General features: G+C 35.4%; 1 protein-coding gene across 7 annotated transcripts in view; it reads right to left on the bottom strand.

Annotated features, from left to right (window-relative positions):
- C2CD5 (C2 calcium dependent domain containing 5) overlaps positions 1 to 14,374 on the bottom strand; it is a 100,615-nt gene that overhangs the window by 1,485 nt on the left and 84,756 nt on the right. For 2 of the 7 annotated variants that reach the window (XM_077774455.1, XM_077774449.1), the window contains 4 exons: positions 6,244 to 6,294; positions 5,295 to 5,396; positions 3,797 to 3,987; positions 583 to 729 (listed from right to left, as the gene is read on the bottom strand). In XM_077774455.1, the coding sequence (XP_077630581.1) occupies positions 583 to 729; positions 3,797 to 3,987; positions 5,295 to 5,396; positions 6,244 to 6,294 (491 nt within the window). The remainder of the gene's footprint in view (positions 1 to 582; positions 730 to 3,796; positions 3,988 to 5,294; positions 5,397 to 6,243; positions 6,295 to 14,374) is intronic. The other 5 variants (XM_077774450.1, XM_077774456.1, XM_077774453.1 and 2 more) reach the window with 4 other exon arrangements.

The raw sequence follows: 14,374 nt of genomic DNA, 5'->3' as shown, positions 1-14,374 counted from the left end.
AGCCATTAATGGGTTTTTTAAAGGAACAATACTGATAAATTTGCTCTAAAATTAATCCTAAGTAACAGTCTTTTGCTCCCACTAACAGAATTATTTATTAGAGACAGATAAACAGGAGCACCTGGCTAGCTCATTTGGTAGATAGAGCATGTGACTCTTGATCTAGGGGTCAATGGGTCAAGCCCACACTGCGCATAGAGCCCACTTTAAAAACAAACAAACTCTGCTGTTACTACAGAAATAAATAGTGTGGCCACATAGGGATGCACTCTTTACCAGTTAGAACTGGACAGATCACAGTCCAAGCTAGCGGTGTCTTTCACAGTAACTTAGGAACAAAACTTCCAGCAATACTTAAGAATATCTGGGATGTGAAAACAGAACCTGATCTATGTATGACCATGGTTATTAATATATTTATTAAAACATTATTAATATATTAAAAATGTTTTAAACATTTATAATCAAAAAGCTCTGAAGAGCAATTCTCTTTGGTGGAGGCTGGGGAAGAGGGTGGGAGATTGGAAAGCCATGGGGGAAATCTTCAGATTCCCTCGTTGGACGCTTTAACCTACATCTCACCTGGTTTTTATTTGGATTCTCCATGAAGACACACTGCTTCATTATGTAGGAGACCACAGCATTCCCTCCTAATGCAGCGACATGAGCTCTCACCATTGCAAACACTTCAGCAATGAAAGCATGGAGAAAACCACTGACTCCTCCTTCCTAAATGACAATATGCAAAAACTCAAACTATATATGTGTACATTAATGTATATAAAATACCAAATAATATATAGTAAAACCTCTTAAATGATCTTAATATAATAGATGATAATTTCAGTTTCCCTCATAACAAGGATCTGTTGCATGAATGAACACACAAACCTTTACTGAACACATGTCTGTGACAGGGGTTCATATCCATACTTTACAGATGATGAAATCGAAGCTCAGAGAATGTGTAATATGCCCATGACTAGCTATGACCACATAGCTAATTAAAAAAAAAAACAGAGCAAGAATTCAAATTGTTTCTCCATCTTCAACATCTCCATCAAATCATTCCTATCATTCACATAAATTGATGGCAAAATTAATAATAAAAGTTGTCTGCTATCCATATCCCCCATCCTCAACCATGTTCCAGGCACATTTGACTTCTTATCAGTTTTTCAAAAGTGTCCAGCACTTTTCCTGCCTCAGGGTCACTGTACATGCTGTTCCTGAAGGCTCCTCCCCAATTTTCCATCAGAATAACTCTTACTCAATTCCTCGGGTCCTTGTTTATATGTTTAACTTCCTCAGAGAATCTTTCTCTATCAGATCTGAATTATGTTCCCCTGTTATTTCCTCTGATAACCCCTGTTGTATTTCTTTATATTACTTAATACCACTAATAATTATACATAAGTTACATGACTATTTGTTTAATGTTCACTATGCTCCAGGTCCGCCAGACTGTAAATTCCAACAGGTCAGAGACTTCCATCTGTTGTGCTCACAACTATATGCTAATACCTAGTTCAACAGGTGTACATACTGAGTAGTCCATACATTATTTGTCAGGGAATGAAATCCAGTAGTTTGGGGAATGTTTTCAGTGTTCAAAAACAAAACAGAAACAAAAATCTAGCTGAGAGCTTAAAATGCTTTTCAACCTCAACTTTCCATGAATTCTACTGGAGGTTATTTACAGTCTAGGAAGAAATTTCCAACTTTAAACTGGAAGTTATGGGCAAAATTCAATGCACAGTTAGAAAAAACATCTGACCAGACAACACCTTTCTTAAAAAGCCATAGTTTTATAAAGGTAGCTCTCTCTGTAATTGAGGAACTGAGGTATTTCAGTCTACTTCCAATTCATCATACCTCAGGACATTTTTTTCTTTCACTTGTATCTGTTTTCTTCCTGCCTTTTAAATCTAGAAATTCTAATGACAGAGTAACAGAGACTAAATAGAGGGTAATTCTTAAAAGATCATATAATTGTAAGCAAATAACTTATCAAGTAACAAATAAATTTGGAATACTATGCCATACAATTAATATTACAAATCTCTGTTGAAGAGAAATACACTGTAATGCAACATTTTGGGGCCTGGCTCTCAAGCAATAGAGAAGGCACTTAGGAAACAAAATTTTATGGATTAACATAATGCAATATCCACATGTTATTAAGAACAACTGGAAAGTTAATCTACCTATCTATATCAGATTCTCACACCCAACTTTCTTTGTCAAATTTAGATGACTTAACAGTGTTACCTATTTTAATTCTATATTAAAAGGTTTTTGAGAATATATTAACATAGTATCTTTTCCATCTCAACACAATTAGAATATGGTTAAAAAAACTAATTTACCATAAAGAAAACATCTATCTAATCAATCTGTCAGAAGTCATTCACTCATTTACACAAAAATATCTATGTCTACTCTCTGCCAGGCATAGTGCCAGGTGCAGAATGGTGAGCATGATATTAAAAGCACCATGACAGGGTCACCTGGGTGGCTCAGTCAGTTAAGCATCCAATTCGGCTCAGGTTATTGATCTGAAAGTCTGTAGGTTCGAGCCCCGCATCAGGTTCTGCACTGATAACTCAGAACCTGGCGCCTGCTTCAGATTCTGTGTCTCCTCTCTCTCTGCCCCTCCCCTGCTCTCTAAAAAATACATAAACATTAAAAAAATTGTTTTAAATAGCAGCCTCCCCATGAAAAAAACAAAACAAAAAATCAGCATGAGGGCAGGGTGCCTGGGTGGCTCAGTTAGTTGAGGGTCCAGCTCAGGTCATAATACCAGGGTTGTGGGATCAAGCCCCACGCTGGGCTTCATGCTGAGCATTGAGCCTGTTTAAGATTCTCTGTCTCCCTCTCTTTCTGCCCTTCTCCTGGCTCAGGCTCTCTCTCTCTCTCTCTCTCTCTATTAAAAAAAAAATCATATAAGGACTATTATTTCTAAGGAAGTATAGAAACACTGATGATGATACAATGGGAAAAAAACACAGTTGAGGCATCTTTATAATGTATAGACTTAAAAAAAAGTGAAGAGTTTGAGTTTCATACCTCAATAATTTAAAAATCTCTCTATTCACAGTATTTTTTGTTTGCTCCAGCTTTGTTTCGTAAGACACAATGTAAATACAATTTTTTTCTTGAGTTTAAATTCCTATGTAATGAAAGATATAATAGGCTGTTTCTGATTCTCATATGTGACCACTCAAAACATTATAATTACTGTTACCCACTGTGAGGTAAGAATTTGAATAAATGGCATTCTCATATCCTTCTGGAGGGGAATAAAAAATAGGCAGACACATTTTTTTTCAGAGGGAGAAAAAAGTAGACATAAACTATCCACAGACCTCTAGCTATAATATAGTCCCCTACAGTTTCTAAATGTAAACCCATAAAAACTGCTATTTAAATAATCTCAGGCAAATGACTACTTGAGAAAACTAAACTGTTCTTTCAGGCTTTTAAAGCTCTAATCCAACATGGATCAATTTACTTGTTTTACTTATGATAAGGCTCTGGAACCTCTAATAATAAATGAAATTAAACCCAACACAACTCTTGTAATAATACTCGATGCTATATGAAATTTGGTAAATCTAATCTATAATCAATCCAGACAAATTATTAAAAAAAAAAAAGAAAGAAAAGGTGTGTGTATGTGTGTGTGCATGTGTCTGTCTGTACTTTGGCAAAAAATAACAATGTGAAATATGTTTGGTCTTGATACTAATGTCTTCAATCAGAAAATGCACAAAAACATTATCAAATTATCTACCTCACGAAGAGAAGTTGTTTCCCGGATAAAAAACATGTTAATTATCCCAAGATATTTGGTTATTTTTGCTCCAGGAATGAAAGAAAGAGGTGTCATCTTAACAACCCCAACTGTAGAATTTGCACAAGGTGGAGCAGAACGGTTCCGGAAATTTCCTTCACCCATTGGACTTGCTTTTTCAACGGTGACAGCTAAATTTGGAGAACAAAAAGAAAACATCAAGATCAGATGATGGTAACTCAATTCTTCCCTAAGGTTTCCAAATAAGTGGTGACAACATTCAGCTGTCTGTGAGGGTAAGCCATGTCATGAGAGTAAAGACATTATCATGCACTGCATGCAATTAAAGAGAGAGAAAGAAAAACGTGAGAGGAAATGCTGAAATGGAATTCTTTTGGAAGAAAAATGGCATTCCTGCAAAAGAAAATACTGATGCAGTGTGGCTACAACACATAATGATCGTTATAAAGTGAAGAAAAAGAAAAAGCAGGAGAGCATTAAAACTTATCTGCTGTAGGAACAAATTATTACAAAGAGAGTGTGAAAGTTGTTATATTTCCCAGTGCAGTTTTTCCATCTTTTTCAGACAACTTCATCATTGTCAACTTGTAGATAAACCTTATGTTAACAAGTTGTAATGGGTTTCTTCTCCAAACCTTTTTGGTCAAACTCATAATTTTAAAAACAAATGACCTTGGCTGTCTAAAAGTTTTTTATAAAATAGCATAAATAATAATAGCTAGCACTTATCAAGTAACTACTATAAGCCACACATGAATATATATTATCTAATCCTTACAACCCAGCAACATAGATATTATCATCCCCATTTTACACATGAGCAAATTGAGGCTCAGAGAAATTAAGTAACTTGCCCAAGGTCACACAGCTATTAAAATGACACTTCTAGGATCCCAAACCAGATCTGGCTGGTTCCATATCCTGTGATCTTTCCTCTAAAACATTGTTTCTTCTCTTTTAATGTACTATAAATTCTTTCAGTCAAATACGTTTACCTCAAAGTCTATCAAAACACATGGAGTATAAAGAACATGTAAGTAATGATCCTGATTCCAGCAGTGAGCTAAGAGTTTACTACTTTCTATCCAGAAATACCTCCATTCTGTTAGCCCTCTTTATCACTCTTAGTAAACTAACAGATGCCATATACTACACAGTGGCAAGGGTCCTCAAAGAGTATCTCTTCTATAAGAGAGCTCATAATTTCCTTCCTTTAGAAGGATATAATATCTACACACTTTTAAGAATACCTTCACAAAAAATAAAAATTTTAAAACATTATTCTACAGTTAAAATGAACAAATCTAAAGGCCCTTCAATAACTTTTGCTAAGTGACCATTAAGAGTCTGCAGCTTTCACACTCCAATACATGATTCATTGGCAATGTTATTACAGGGTAGAAAGGTCTAGCCTTCACCACTGGGAAATCAGGGATAATGCTTCTCAGATCATAATGTGGTAGAAACATCCGCCTACTTGTCTTAATTGATCCGCGCCTTATGGTCTGAGCTTTCAGTTTAATGAGCTCTATCCAGTTGCTGCATCTGTCTGCAAAGGAACTGTAATCAACTGACGTTGCTGAAAACACAGACAGAAAACAAAAGAAAAAACAAAGAAAAAATATGGATGACGTCTCTTACTCGTCATAACACTCCTTCCGATGATGTAACTTAACTGTAACTTAGAAAAAGAATGGTCCTTTTCAAGTCAGATATGAGAGATAGTAAAGAGTCAAGCTTTAGACACTGATTTGTCCGAAACCAAGTTCTCAATTAGCTGGCTGAGCGTTTTTGGTGATGTCAGAGTTGTGTGGTCTCTTAGGGGCAATGGAAGCAAGGCCTATCCAAAATATCAGTGCAAGGACCGTATACTTCCCATTCTTTTTACTTTACAAAGTTTTAACGGTCTATATTTTAGGACTTTAAACCCTTACGTTTACCCTAAAATAAAAATAATGAGAATCAAATGCTGAAGAACACAATGAAAAAAAAATCACTGGTTGACTTATCTTTTATTAAAACACATTCTACCATCGGTAACAGAAAGGCCAAAGGGTCATTTTGGTCACTATTCTGTCTTCATGTCTCATTCTGGCAACAAAGCTTCTGACAACACGAAGTAGGGAGGCAGGTGTGGGTCTAACAAGTTCTCCTTTTTAAGTAAAATAGCTTTTACTACAACTAAGCTAAAAAGAATGTCAAAGAGCTAAAAATTTTATTCTTGGAAACAGGAAAACTATTAAGATGCTAAAAACTTAAATATTAGGTTAATTAATATTTTTAACAGCACATTCCAACTACAGTAAAGCAACATTTTGGTGTCTATTCCACTGCCCAGTGCATTTCTCCAGTGTCTGTATGTTTATGCACCACCACACTAGAATTTCACACCTTTGGTGACTATTTGCTTAATTAGACAAACTCACCTCTCTGTGCAGCTGGTATACCTGAGTTAGAACTTGCACTCTCCAGGTGTTCTAATAAGACAATATGAACAACATTAGCTTGGATGCTAAGTACAAGCCAGCATCTCTTCTTTGCTGTTTGTCAAAACCCTCTACAAGCCAGATGAATAGGAGGAAGTCTTTATGGCTTCATTATAAAAGCAAACCAAATAGAAGAATTCAGGTTTTAAATGCAGTTTCTACTGATATATGAAAACTAGCTCAGTTAATAAATAGCATGTCAAGGAAAACTACTTGTTATTGTAACACAAGAAGAGTTTCAGAAATATTACAGACATGAGAAAATATTAACATAGTAACAAATGTTAGTAGGATGAAAGCAGGATGAGAAAACTATGCAGAGAAATTAAGAAGAAAACCTAAAATGAAACTTGCAAAGGAAATATTTGGGGAGGGGGAGGAGCCAGTAAGATTAAAAATTGCAGACAAGGCAATGACCTGTGTCTCACGGATAAACACAAGCTGCTTACTAGCCATAACCATCCCCCTAACTACCAACCCCCTTCATTCAAGGACTTCACGGTCAACAGTTCCCTCTGGTGGCATTAAGACGTTGTGGAACCAAAAACTACTCTCCACAGACATGGCTAGGATCCCAAACTAGAATCACTCCCTTTCCAGGAATCTCATAAAAAGACCATCCAGAATTTTCCCTAATATTTCATATTTTTATTATAGCTATTTAAAGTATTGTACGAATTTAAACAGCACTACAAAAAACTTCTGAGAATAATGAATCATCCACTTTTTTTTAAAAAAATCATAAAGAAACATATTTTTATTTCTGCTTAATGTGTTATTAATCTTTTGGTGATATTCTTAAATTAATGAAGTTAAACCTTATATCAAATAAGGTTTGGACAGGTTCTTGCTAACTGAGTGTGTGGAAGTATGCATACTCTCTCTCCCCATTTTTATAAAGCAAGTGACCACCAGTTAATATGGGAAAGTGTATAGTGGCTGACATTTCTCTTACAATACAGAGCTGTTTAATAAAAGGACTCACTAGGTAGGGTCCACAAAATGACTGTGAGACACCATGCTGTGGGTGTGCCCTTGACCCTCATGCCCTCAAGACTGTAGATCTAGACAGGAAGAGTCCTCCCTGATTCAGTTCCTCAGATTCCTGAGGAGTTTTAGAAGTCCAGGAGGAGAAGGAACCCACAGGAAGGAGACTAGAACAGAATGGACATTCAGAGGCCTCCCACATCTTCAGGAACAGCTAGCTCAGGACTGAAACAGACACCATGCAGAAGGTGGGACAGCAAATGCCTACCCTAAGCCCCCATACCCCGGGCGGGTCCCGGGGCTCTCCTATGTCCTACGTAGTATAGACTTGTGGAGTGGAGACTCACAGAAAATACACTTGACCTTAGGAACTCTGTGAAAGTTTTTAAAATGAGGGAACAGGGGTCAAAAGCTTTAACAAATGCGAAAATTACTAACATGAAATTATCTTCTATAACTCAGTATTATCTGGGCAATATGAAATTCCCCAGTGACTAGCAACTGCATGTAATTTAATAACAAATGTCCATCAAAAGAGCTTAAACATGTAGAAAGTATCTGTTTCCATCTCTAAGTATCAAGTGAAAAAAAACACAAAGGTACACAATGATCTGTAAAATATTTGTTTTTTTTAAAAGAATAAATAGAATATCTCTGCACAGACAGACAATAAATCTGATTAAGAGTAGTTGCCTCTTGAAAAGGTAAATGAATGGAGAAGGGAGCTAGACGTTGGACTATTTGATTTTTTCATAAGCTTTGAATGTTTTACCGCACACATTTATTACTTTTCCCAAAAAATTTTTACAAAGAGTGGGGGGGGGGGGGAACAAGGGAAATGTCTATTCCCTGCCTTCATATATGTATATATTTGAATTAACATTTGAGGAAAAAAAGTTCTTAAATTGCAGATATTCTTAAGAAAAGGTTAAGGGAGATGATTTTTTATCTCACTTCAAGATAGTTGGTTCATTAAACATGCTTGCTATGATCTTAATTTTTCCCACAGAGAAAAGGTCCAAGATAAGGTGGTCCTGGAACAGATGAACATAGGCACCTCAGACATCTGAATACCTCATTTATCTAAGGACCTCAGATTTTTAGTCACTTTGCTCCTCTAATTACAGTTTGGCTTTCAAGGTAATAAGCTTTGCAAAAGAGAAGGTACTGCAGATATTAGTTGTCTAGCTCACTAGCAAACTAGCAATTCTGGTGAAAAAGAAATAAACGTATATGCAATCTCTAAGCCCCTACTTTAATAAAAGAGAGAGAGGGGCACCCAGGTGGCTCTGTCAGTTAAGCTTCCGACTTCGGCTCAGGTCATGATCTCACGGTTTGTGGGTTCAAGCCCTGCATCACACTCTGTGCTGACAGCTAGCTCAGAGCCTGGAGCCTGCCTCAGATTCTGTATCTCCCTCTCTCTCTGGCCCTATCTGCTCACACTGTCTCTCTCTCTCAGAAATAAATAAAACATTAAAAAAGAGAGAGACAGAGAGAACATATTTCACATCCAGGAGTAAAAATCTTATTAAAATCTTTTGAGATTTGTTGAGTAGCTAATGCCCATTGCCAGCGATTTGTATATCTATGTGGAAAAGTTTGAGACAAACACTTCTTATGTTAGGGATGTATCCCCATTCTAGCTGCAGAAAGTCTCAATCAAGCCACATAGTAGCTCACTTCTCTTACAATTTCCTCTTCCACTGGATACAAGAAAATGATTATTTGGCTTCATTATCCCCAAATGAACAATCCTAGAACGTTAGCAAGGCAAACAGAAAATAAAGTTTTATTATTCTCTTAGTACACTCTTAAGAGTATTTAACAAGCCCTATCAGTGTGGGGCGGGAGACTAACCTAGGTTAAAAGCAGTTGAGTGAAAATGAGCATACTGATGATAAACAGAAAATAATGTGGCAAGGCTCTTCCTCCCTCAATTATACATGCTCCAATGCTTCTGAATTTTGAGACTTCTTCCATTCTCCTAAATAACTCGTCACAACCAATGACAAAGGTATCCACTGGCAGTGATACAGCCCTACACTGATTGCTAACTTTTCTGACAACTTATTCACATTAGAATCTACAGAGCATCTTAGCTCTGAATAATTAAAAACTACTTGAGATAATCTTATCTGGTCATCTTAAGAAAATTACCAAAACTAAAAAAGTCCCTGAAACTTCGAAAGATTCTCTGGCAGATTAAAAAATGGGATGCCTGGCTGGCTCAGTCGGTAGAGCAAGCAAGTCTTAATCTCAGGGGTTGTAAATTCAAGCCCCATGATGGGCAGGGAGCCTACTTAAAAAAATACGTATGCAATCTTAAGTCTTTAAAAACGTATGTTTTATTTAGCTATTTAAACACTCTCAGTTTTAAGTTATTATGATCAAAATTTAGCTTTATGTCTCTTTCAGCATTTCTATCACTCTATAATACACTGATTAGCTATATCCTATAACTATAAAATCTGGCTTAATGACTGAGTTAAACAAATTATATGTATAAATATTCGGTATAAACCTTGTCCATAATGATATTCAAATATTGGTGGATTGATAATGAAATTGCCATAGTATAGCTAAAAAAAAAAAAAAATATTTAAAGCACAGAGAAAAATACAAACAGCTTCAACAGTCCACTAGGGGAAAAACTCACTATCATCACAATATGTACATTAGATGACAAAGGCAATTAGCTTCTCTACTTGGGTCATTAAAGCTTCCACTTGGGGCGCCTGGGAGGCTCAGTGGGGTAAAGCATCCTACTTCACCTCAGGTCATGACCTCGCGGTTTGTGAGTTCGAGCCCCACGTTGGGCTCTGTGCTGACAGCTCAGAGCCTGGAGCTTGTTTCAGACTCTGTGTCTCCCGCTCTCTGCCCCTCCCCTGCTCATACTCTCTCTCTCTCAAAAATAAATAGACATTAACAATTTTTTTTTAAAAATAATAAAAAATAAAGCTTCCACCTTATATAATTAAAGGAGTACAACAGCCTAAACCACTTGTCCTCTTTAATGCCCATTTTATGTTGTCCTGCCTGTTTCTAAGCATTCACGTCTCCTCTCTATCCCACCCTTTCTATCTTCTCTTCCAAACAACCCAGTAACTCAGTTCAATTTTCTTTGCTGCTTACTCCTTCTTCCGCAAACTCTGGATTTTACTGAACTCAAGCTGCCTTGAAGAAGCAGATTCCTTATCCTTACTTCTCCATCCATTCCCCTCCCTCCCTCCCTCCCTTCCTTCCTTTCTTTCTCCTATGCCTCTCCCTCCCTCTCTTCCTTCCTTCCCATATCTGGGATGAGTTTCTCATATATTTTCCACTCTGCAGTTTCTCTTTTCCTCTCAATCTTCTTCCCCTCAGCATCTCTCTCCTTTCAGGACCTCCCACTGAGGGTCAGGGCCATCAGTAACATGGAGAACTTCAGTGTTTGTTATTGTTGCTACCATTTGGCTGTAGTAACATAAACAGACTTTAAGAAGAAAGAAAAAACAGACATGCAATGAATTGTTAATACATAAAGGTATTTTTAGCTAGTGTAAAGAACTATGTAATAGTTGTAAGAATTTAGAGCCATTATTTGTGAGGATAAAATAAAAGCTAACTTTGTAGATTTTATAGGGTTATATTTCAAATGGCTAGTTTAAAATAACAGGAGGCAAGTCATTCAATTTAAAAAATTAAACTATCTTCTAAAACCAAATTTGGTTTAACAAAGAAGAACCCTTATAGCCTCAATAAAAATAAAGACAAAAACTTCAAATGCGAACCTCTAATTATGGAGTGTAATGTATTGACGGTCTAAGCCAACTTGTTTTGTTTAATATGGAAATCAAGAATCTGACCTCTGCTCATCACAGTAATCAGCAGCTGCTTAATGCAAAGGGTACTCCAGCCAGCCTACAGCTTATGTCATTGAACAGGAGGGTATCCCCCCAGCACACAAAGCAAAATGAAAGCAGGATCAAGTTAGGTATAAAAGACTTTCCTTCTATACACTTTCATTTGACAGTATATAAAGACTAAGTAGACTTAATTAAACCTTTTAAAATCCTTAAGCTCTCAGAATTTTAATGAAAACTATTATCCTATCATAAACTTATAAAATATTTGACATATATTTGTAGTGGCACATGATTCACATACATTTGTCTAAGATCTTAAGGTCCACAGTATGGTACCTAATATATTGAGATTTAGGTCTTTAGACATACATTGAAAATAATTTGCTAACCTTTTATAAAAACTACATGCATAAAAGTTTTGAGATATACTGCAGCCTACAAGAAAAATCTTACTGATATTTTAAAATTTTTACCCAGATTACTTTCACACACATTCCTAATGTTACTGTATTTGTTCTCTGCCTTTATGTATATAAACTCATTTGTGTATATGTATATATGATATGTATTTATATATACATAATATATATTTATATATATAATGGTCTCTTAAAACCATTTCAGAGTAGGACAGTAAATATTTAGAAAAGTATCGATATTAATGATGGGAAAAAACATTATGAGAGTGGTATAAAACATCTGCTATCCTTTTTCTCATAATACAGCCTCATGTAAATATAAGTAATTTATGTTGATGCCACATCATCTATGTTCCTCATAATATTCATCAAAGAATTCTGATGACCTCCACATGATAATTTCCTGGAAGAAATTACTCAGGCTCAGCACCTTTTAATATTTCAAATCAGAAAAATCAAGATACCTAGCAAGGTAATCAAACCAGCCATAAATTTGAGACCTGCATCAAACTATTTTGTTACTTTGAGGAACAAAACCAAATATAACAAAAGATGAAAGGAAAAACTTGAACATGGATGGACAATTCAGGCCCAGGCTTACTCTACACAGTGAATTAGAATACACATAATTGAAGCATATTTTTTTTCACACAGTATTCACTCATTTTCAGTAACACAAAAAAGGAAAGGTTTATCTACAAGTTAAAAGATGGAAGTATTAATAAATATACTGTGCATAGCACTTGAAACTACTGTCAACATAAAGAAATAACAATTTTTAATAAATCACCCTATCTGTAAAAACATGAAAACTAAATTAGGATTCAAAGTTTTCAGAATTTAAAAAAAGGGGAAAACTTCATCAGCTTAGCTGACTTTAACAAAACTATAAAAACCATAAAACTATATATTTACTTATTTATCAATATTAGTAGTTGACTTCTAAGCCTATTGTAGTTGCATACAAGAAAGTCAAGAAGTTTTTAGAGCATTTATTCCTAGTACTCTTTACCTTTCTCTCTCTTGCCTGTTACTTCCAAATTGCTAAGCTTCACTTTTGTCAGGTATTTCTATTCTCTATTTAAAACTTCCCTTCATGTTACAATGCTCAATTACTACATTCATGTATTACACTCTATCATTCCATTCTTCAGACCTTTTCAAAATCCATCCTATCCTCAAATTTTCCAAAATATTTTGTGTTAACTTCTTCAAGTATATTTAGTATAACCCATGTCCTTCTGAAAAGACTTGAGGAAGCAAAGACAATAAATAAGCATGCAACAGAAACTACCACTTACAAAAGTATTTACAAAAAGGCACAGGTAAACTTTTTAGTATTTACTGATGATTCTAAAATGTAATAGTCAAGGAAAAATACATAGTTTTTGCAGTTAAGTACTTAGCATAAATAGTTTCATATATATTAGTATTAGATGTGATGCTAGTAAACATTATGAAGACGATGATGACGGTAGCATGATCTGATTCAGTGGTTTTCAAACGTTTTGAAACTCTTTCTTACAACAATACCACATACAGAAAATCAATACATAAAAGCACACTCAATCGAAGCTGCTCTAGTTCAGAGGTAGGGGGTCCAGAGACCCCTTTCCCCTCACTCCCTGCTGACCCTGCCTCCTAGAAGGCCATGAGCACCTATGAAGAAACTATGGTTTGGAGAAGTTGAGTTTAAAAATTATTCATTTAACAGATTTGAAGCTATTCGGAAATTTTTAATTTAACTTAATTAAACATGAGCGTCTGATTTTGATTAATTAGCTTTTGATTTATGTTTTTAATAACAGTGACATGTTAATTATTGAAGAATCAGTCGCTATAGAACCCCAAGGAATCAGAGTTAAAGGCTAAGAGAGAATCTTAATCCTTTCACATTTTACAAATGAGGAACTGAGGCTTAATTGGCTTCTTAGAGGTTAACTGGCCCAAGTTCTCACACTTAATCAGTTGCAGAGCTGAGAAGACAACGCAGGTGTGCTACTTTATTATTCCACCTTAGGGCCCTTCTCCACACTCCCCAAAATGAACTGCGGTATTTTAAATACTATTCAGATATGACTATTCTACTTAAAGTCTTCTTTCCTTGTTCTTTAGTTCAGAGTATCATTTGTACAAAATAGACTCATGATGTCAACAAGCACTAGTTTTAATTTCCTTTGAAAACATTTTGAAAGCTACTGCAGAAACTGCAAGTTATCAATATAGATATGACAAATTTATAGAATTTAAATCCAATTTTCTGCAGAAATCAGTAACGATTAACACAGTAAAATTAAGCTAAAAGAACCCCATATTCACAAATATATACTCCTATAGATTAGCAACCAGTCAAGTCTTTTTGTGGTTGTGACTAGATCTTTGGTTTTGGTTCTCCCTCCACACCCCACCCCACCCACTGCAGGGTAAAGATAAACAAAAGGACACCTAAAGGTGATCTGAACAACCCTGTTTAAGTTAAATACAAGTTTTCTGTATAAAGTAGATGCTAAAAAAAGACATCTAATCAGTTCAAGGAAGATTCTTCACAATTCTTTTTGTTCTGGAAACTGCATTTAATTGATACATCTGAACTCATCTTATCGTTGGATTTGATTTTTCCTCTCTATTCTTTCAAGGAGTTGAACTATGCTAACATTCTCCATTGAGTTCTAAAGTAGAATTTTAACTTAAAAAAGAAAGAGGACCACAGTTACCATGTTAGAAAGTTCAGACTCTCAAAGGAGCTTATCTTTTCATCTTCAAAATATGAGACAGGATCTATTTATATACATAGATAAACAGGCCTTGTAATGATTTAGTAAA

This window comes from Crocuta crocuta, unplaced genomic scaffold (assembly GCF_008692635.1).
Source record: "Crocuta crocuta isolate KB4526 unplaced genomic scaffold, BGI_CrCroc_1.0 scaffold176, whole genome shotgun sequence".
Classification (NCBI taxonomy): domain Eukaryota; kingdom Metazoa; phylum Chordata; class Mammalia; order Carnivora; family Hyaenidae; genus Crocuta; species Crocuta crocuta.
This window is presented reverse-complemented; position numbering and strand designations above follow the sequence as displayed.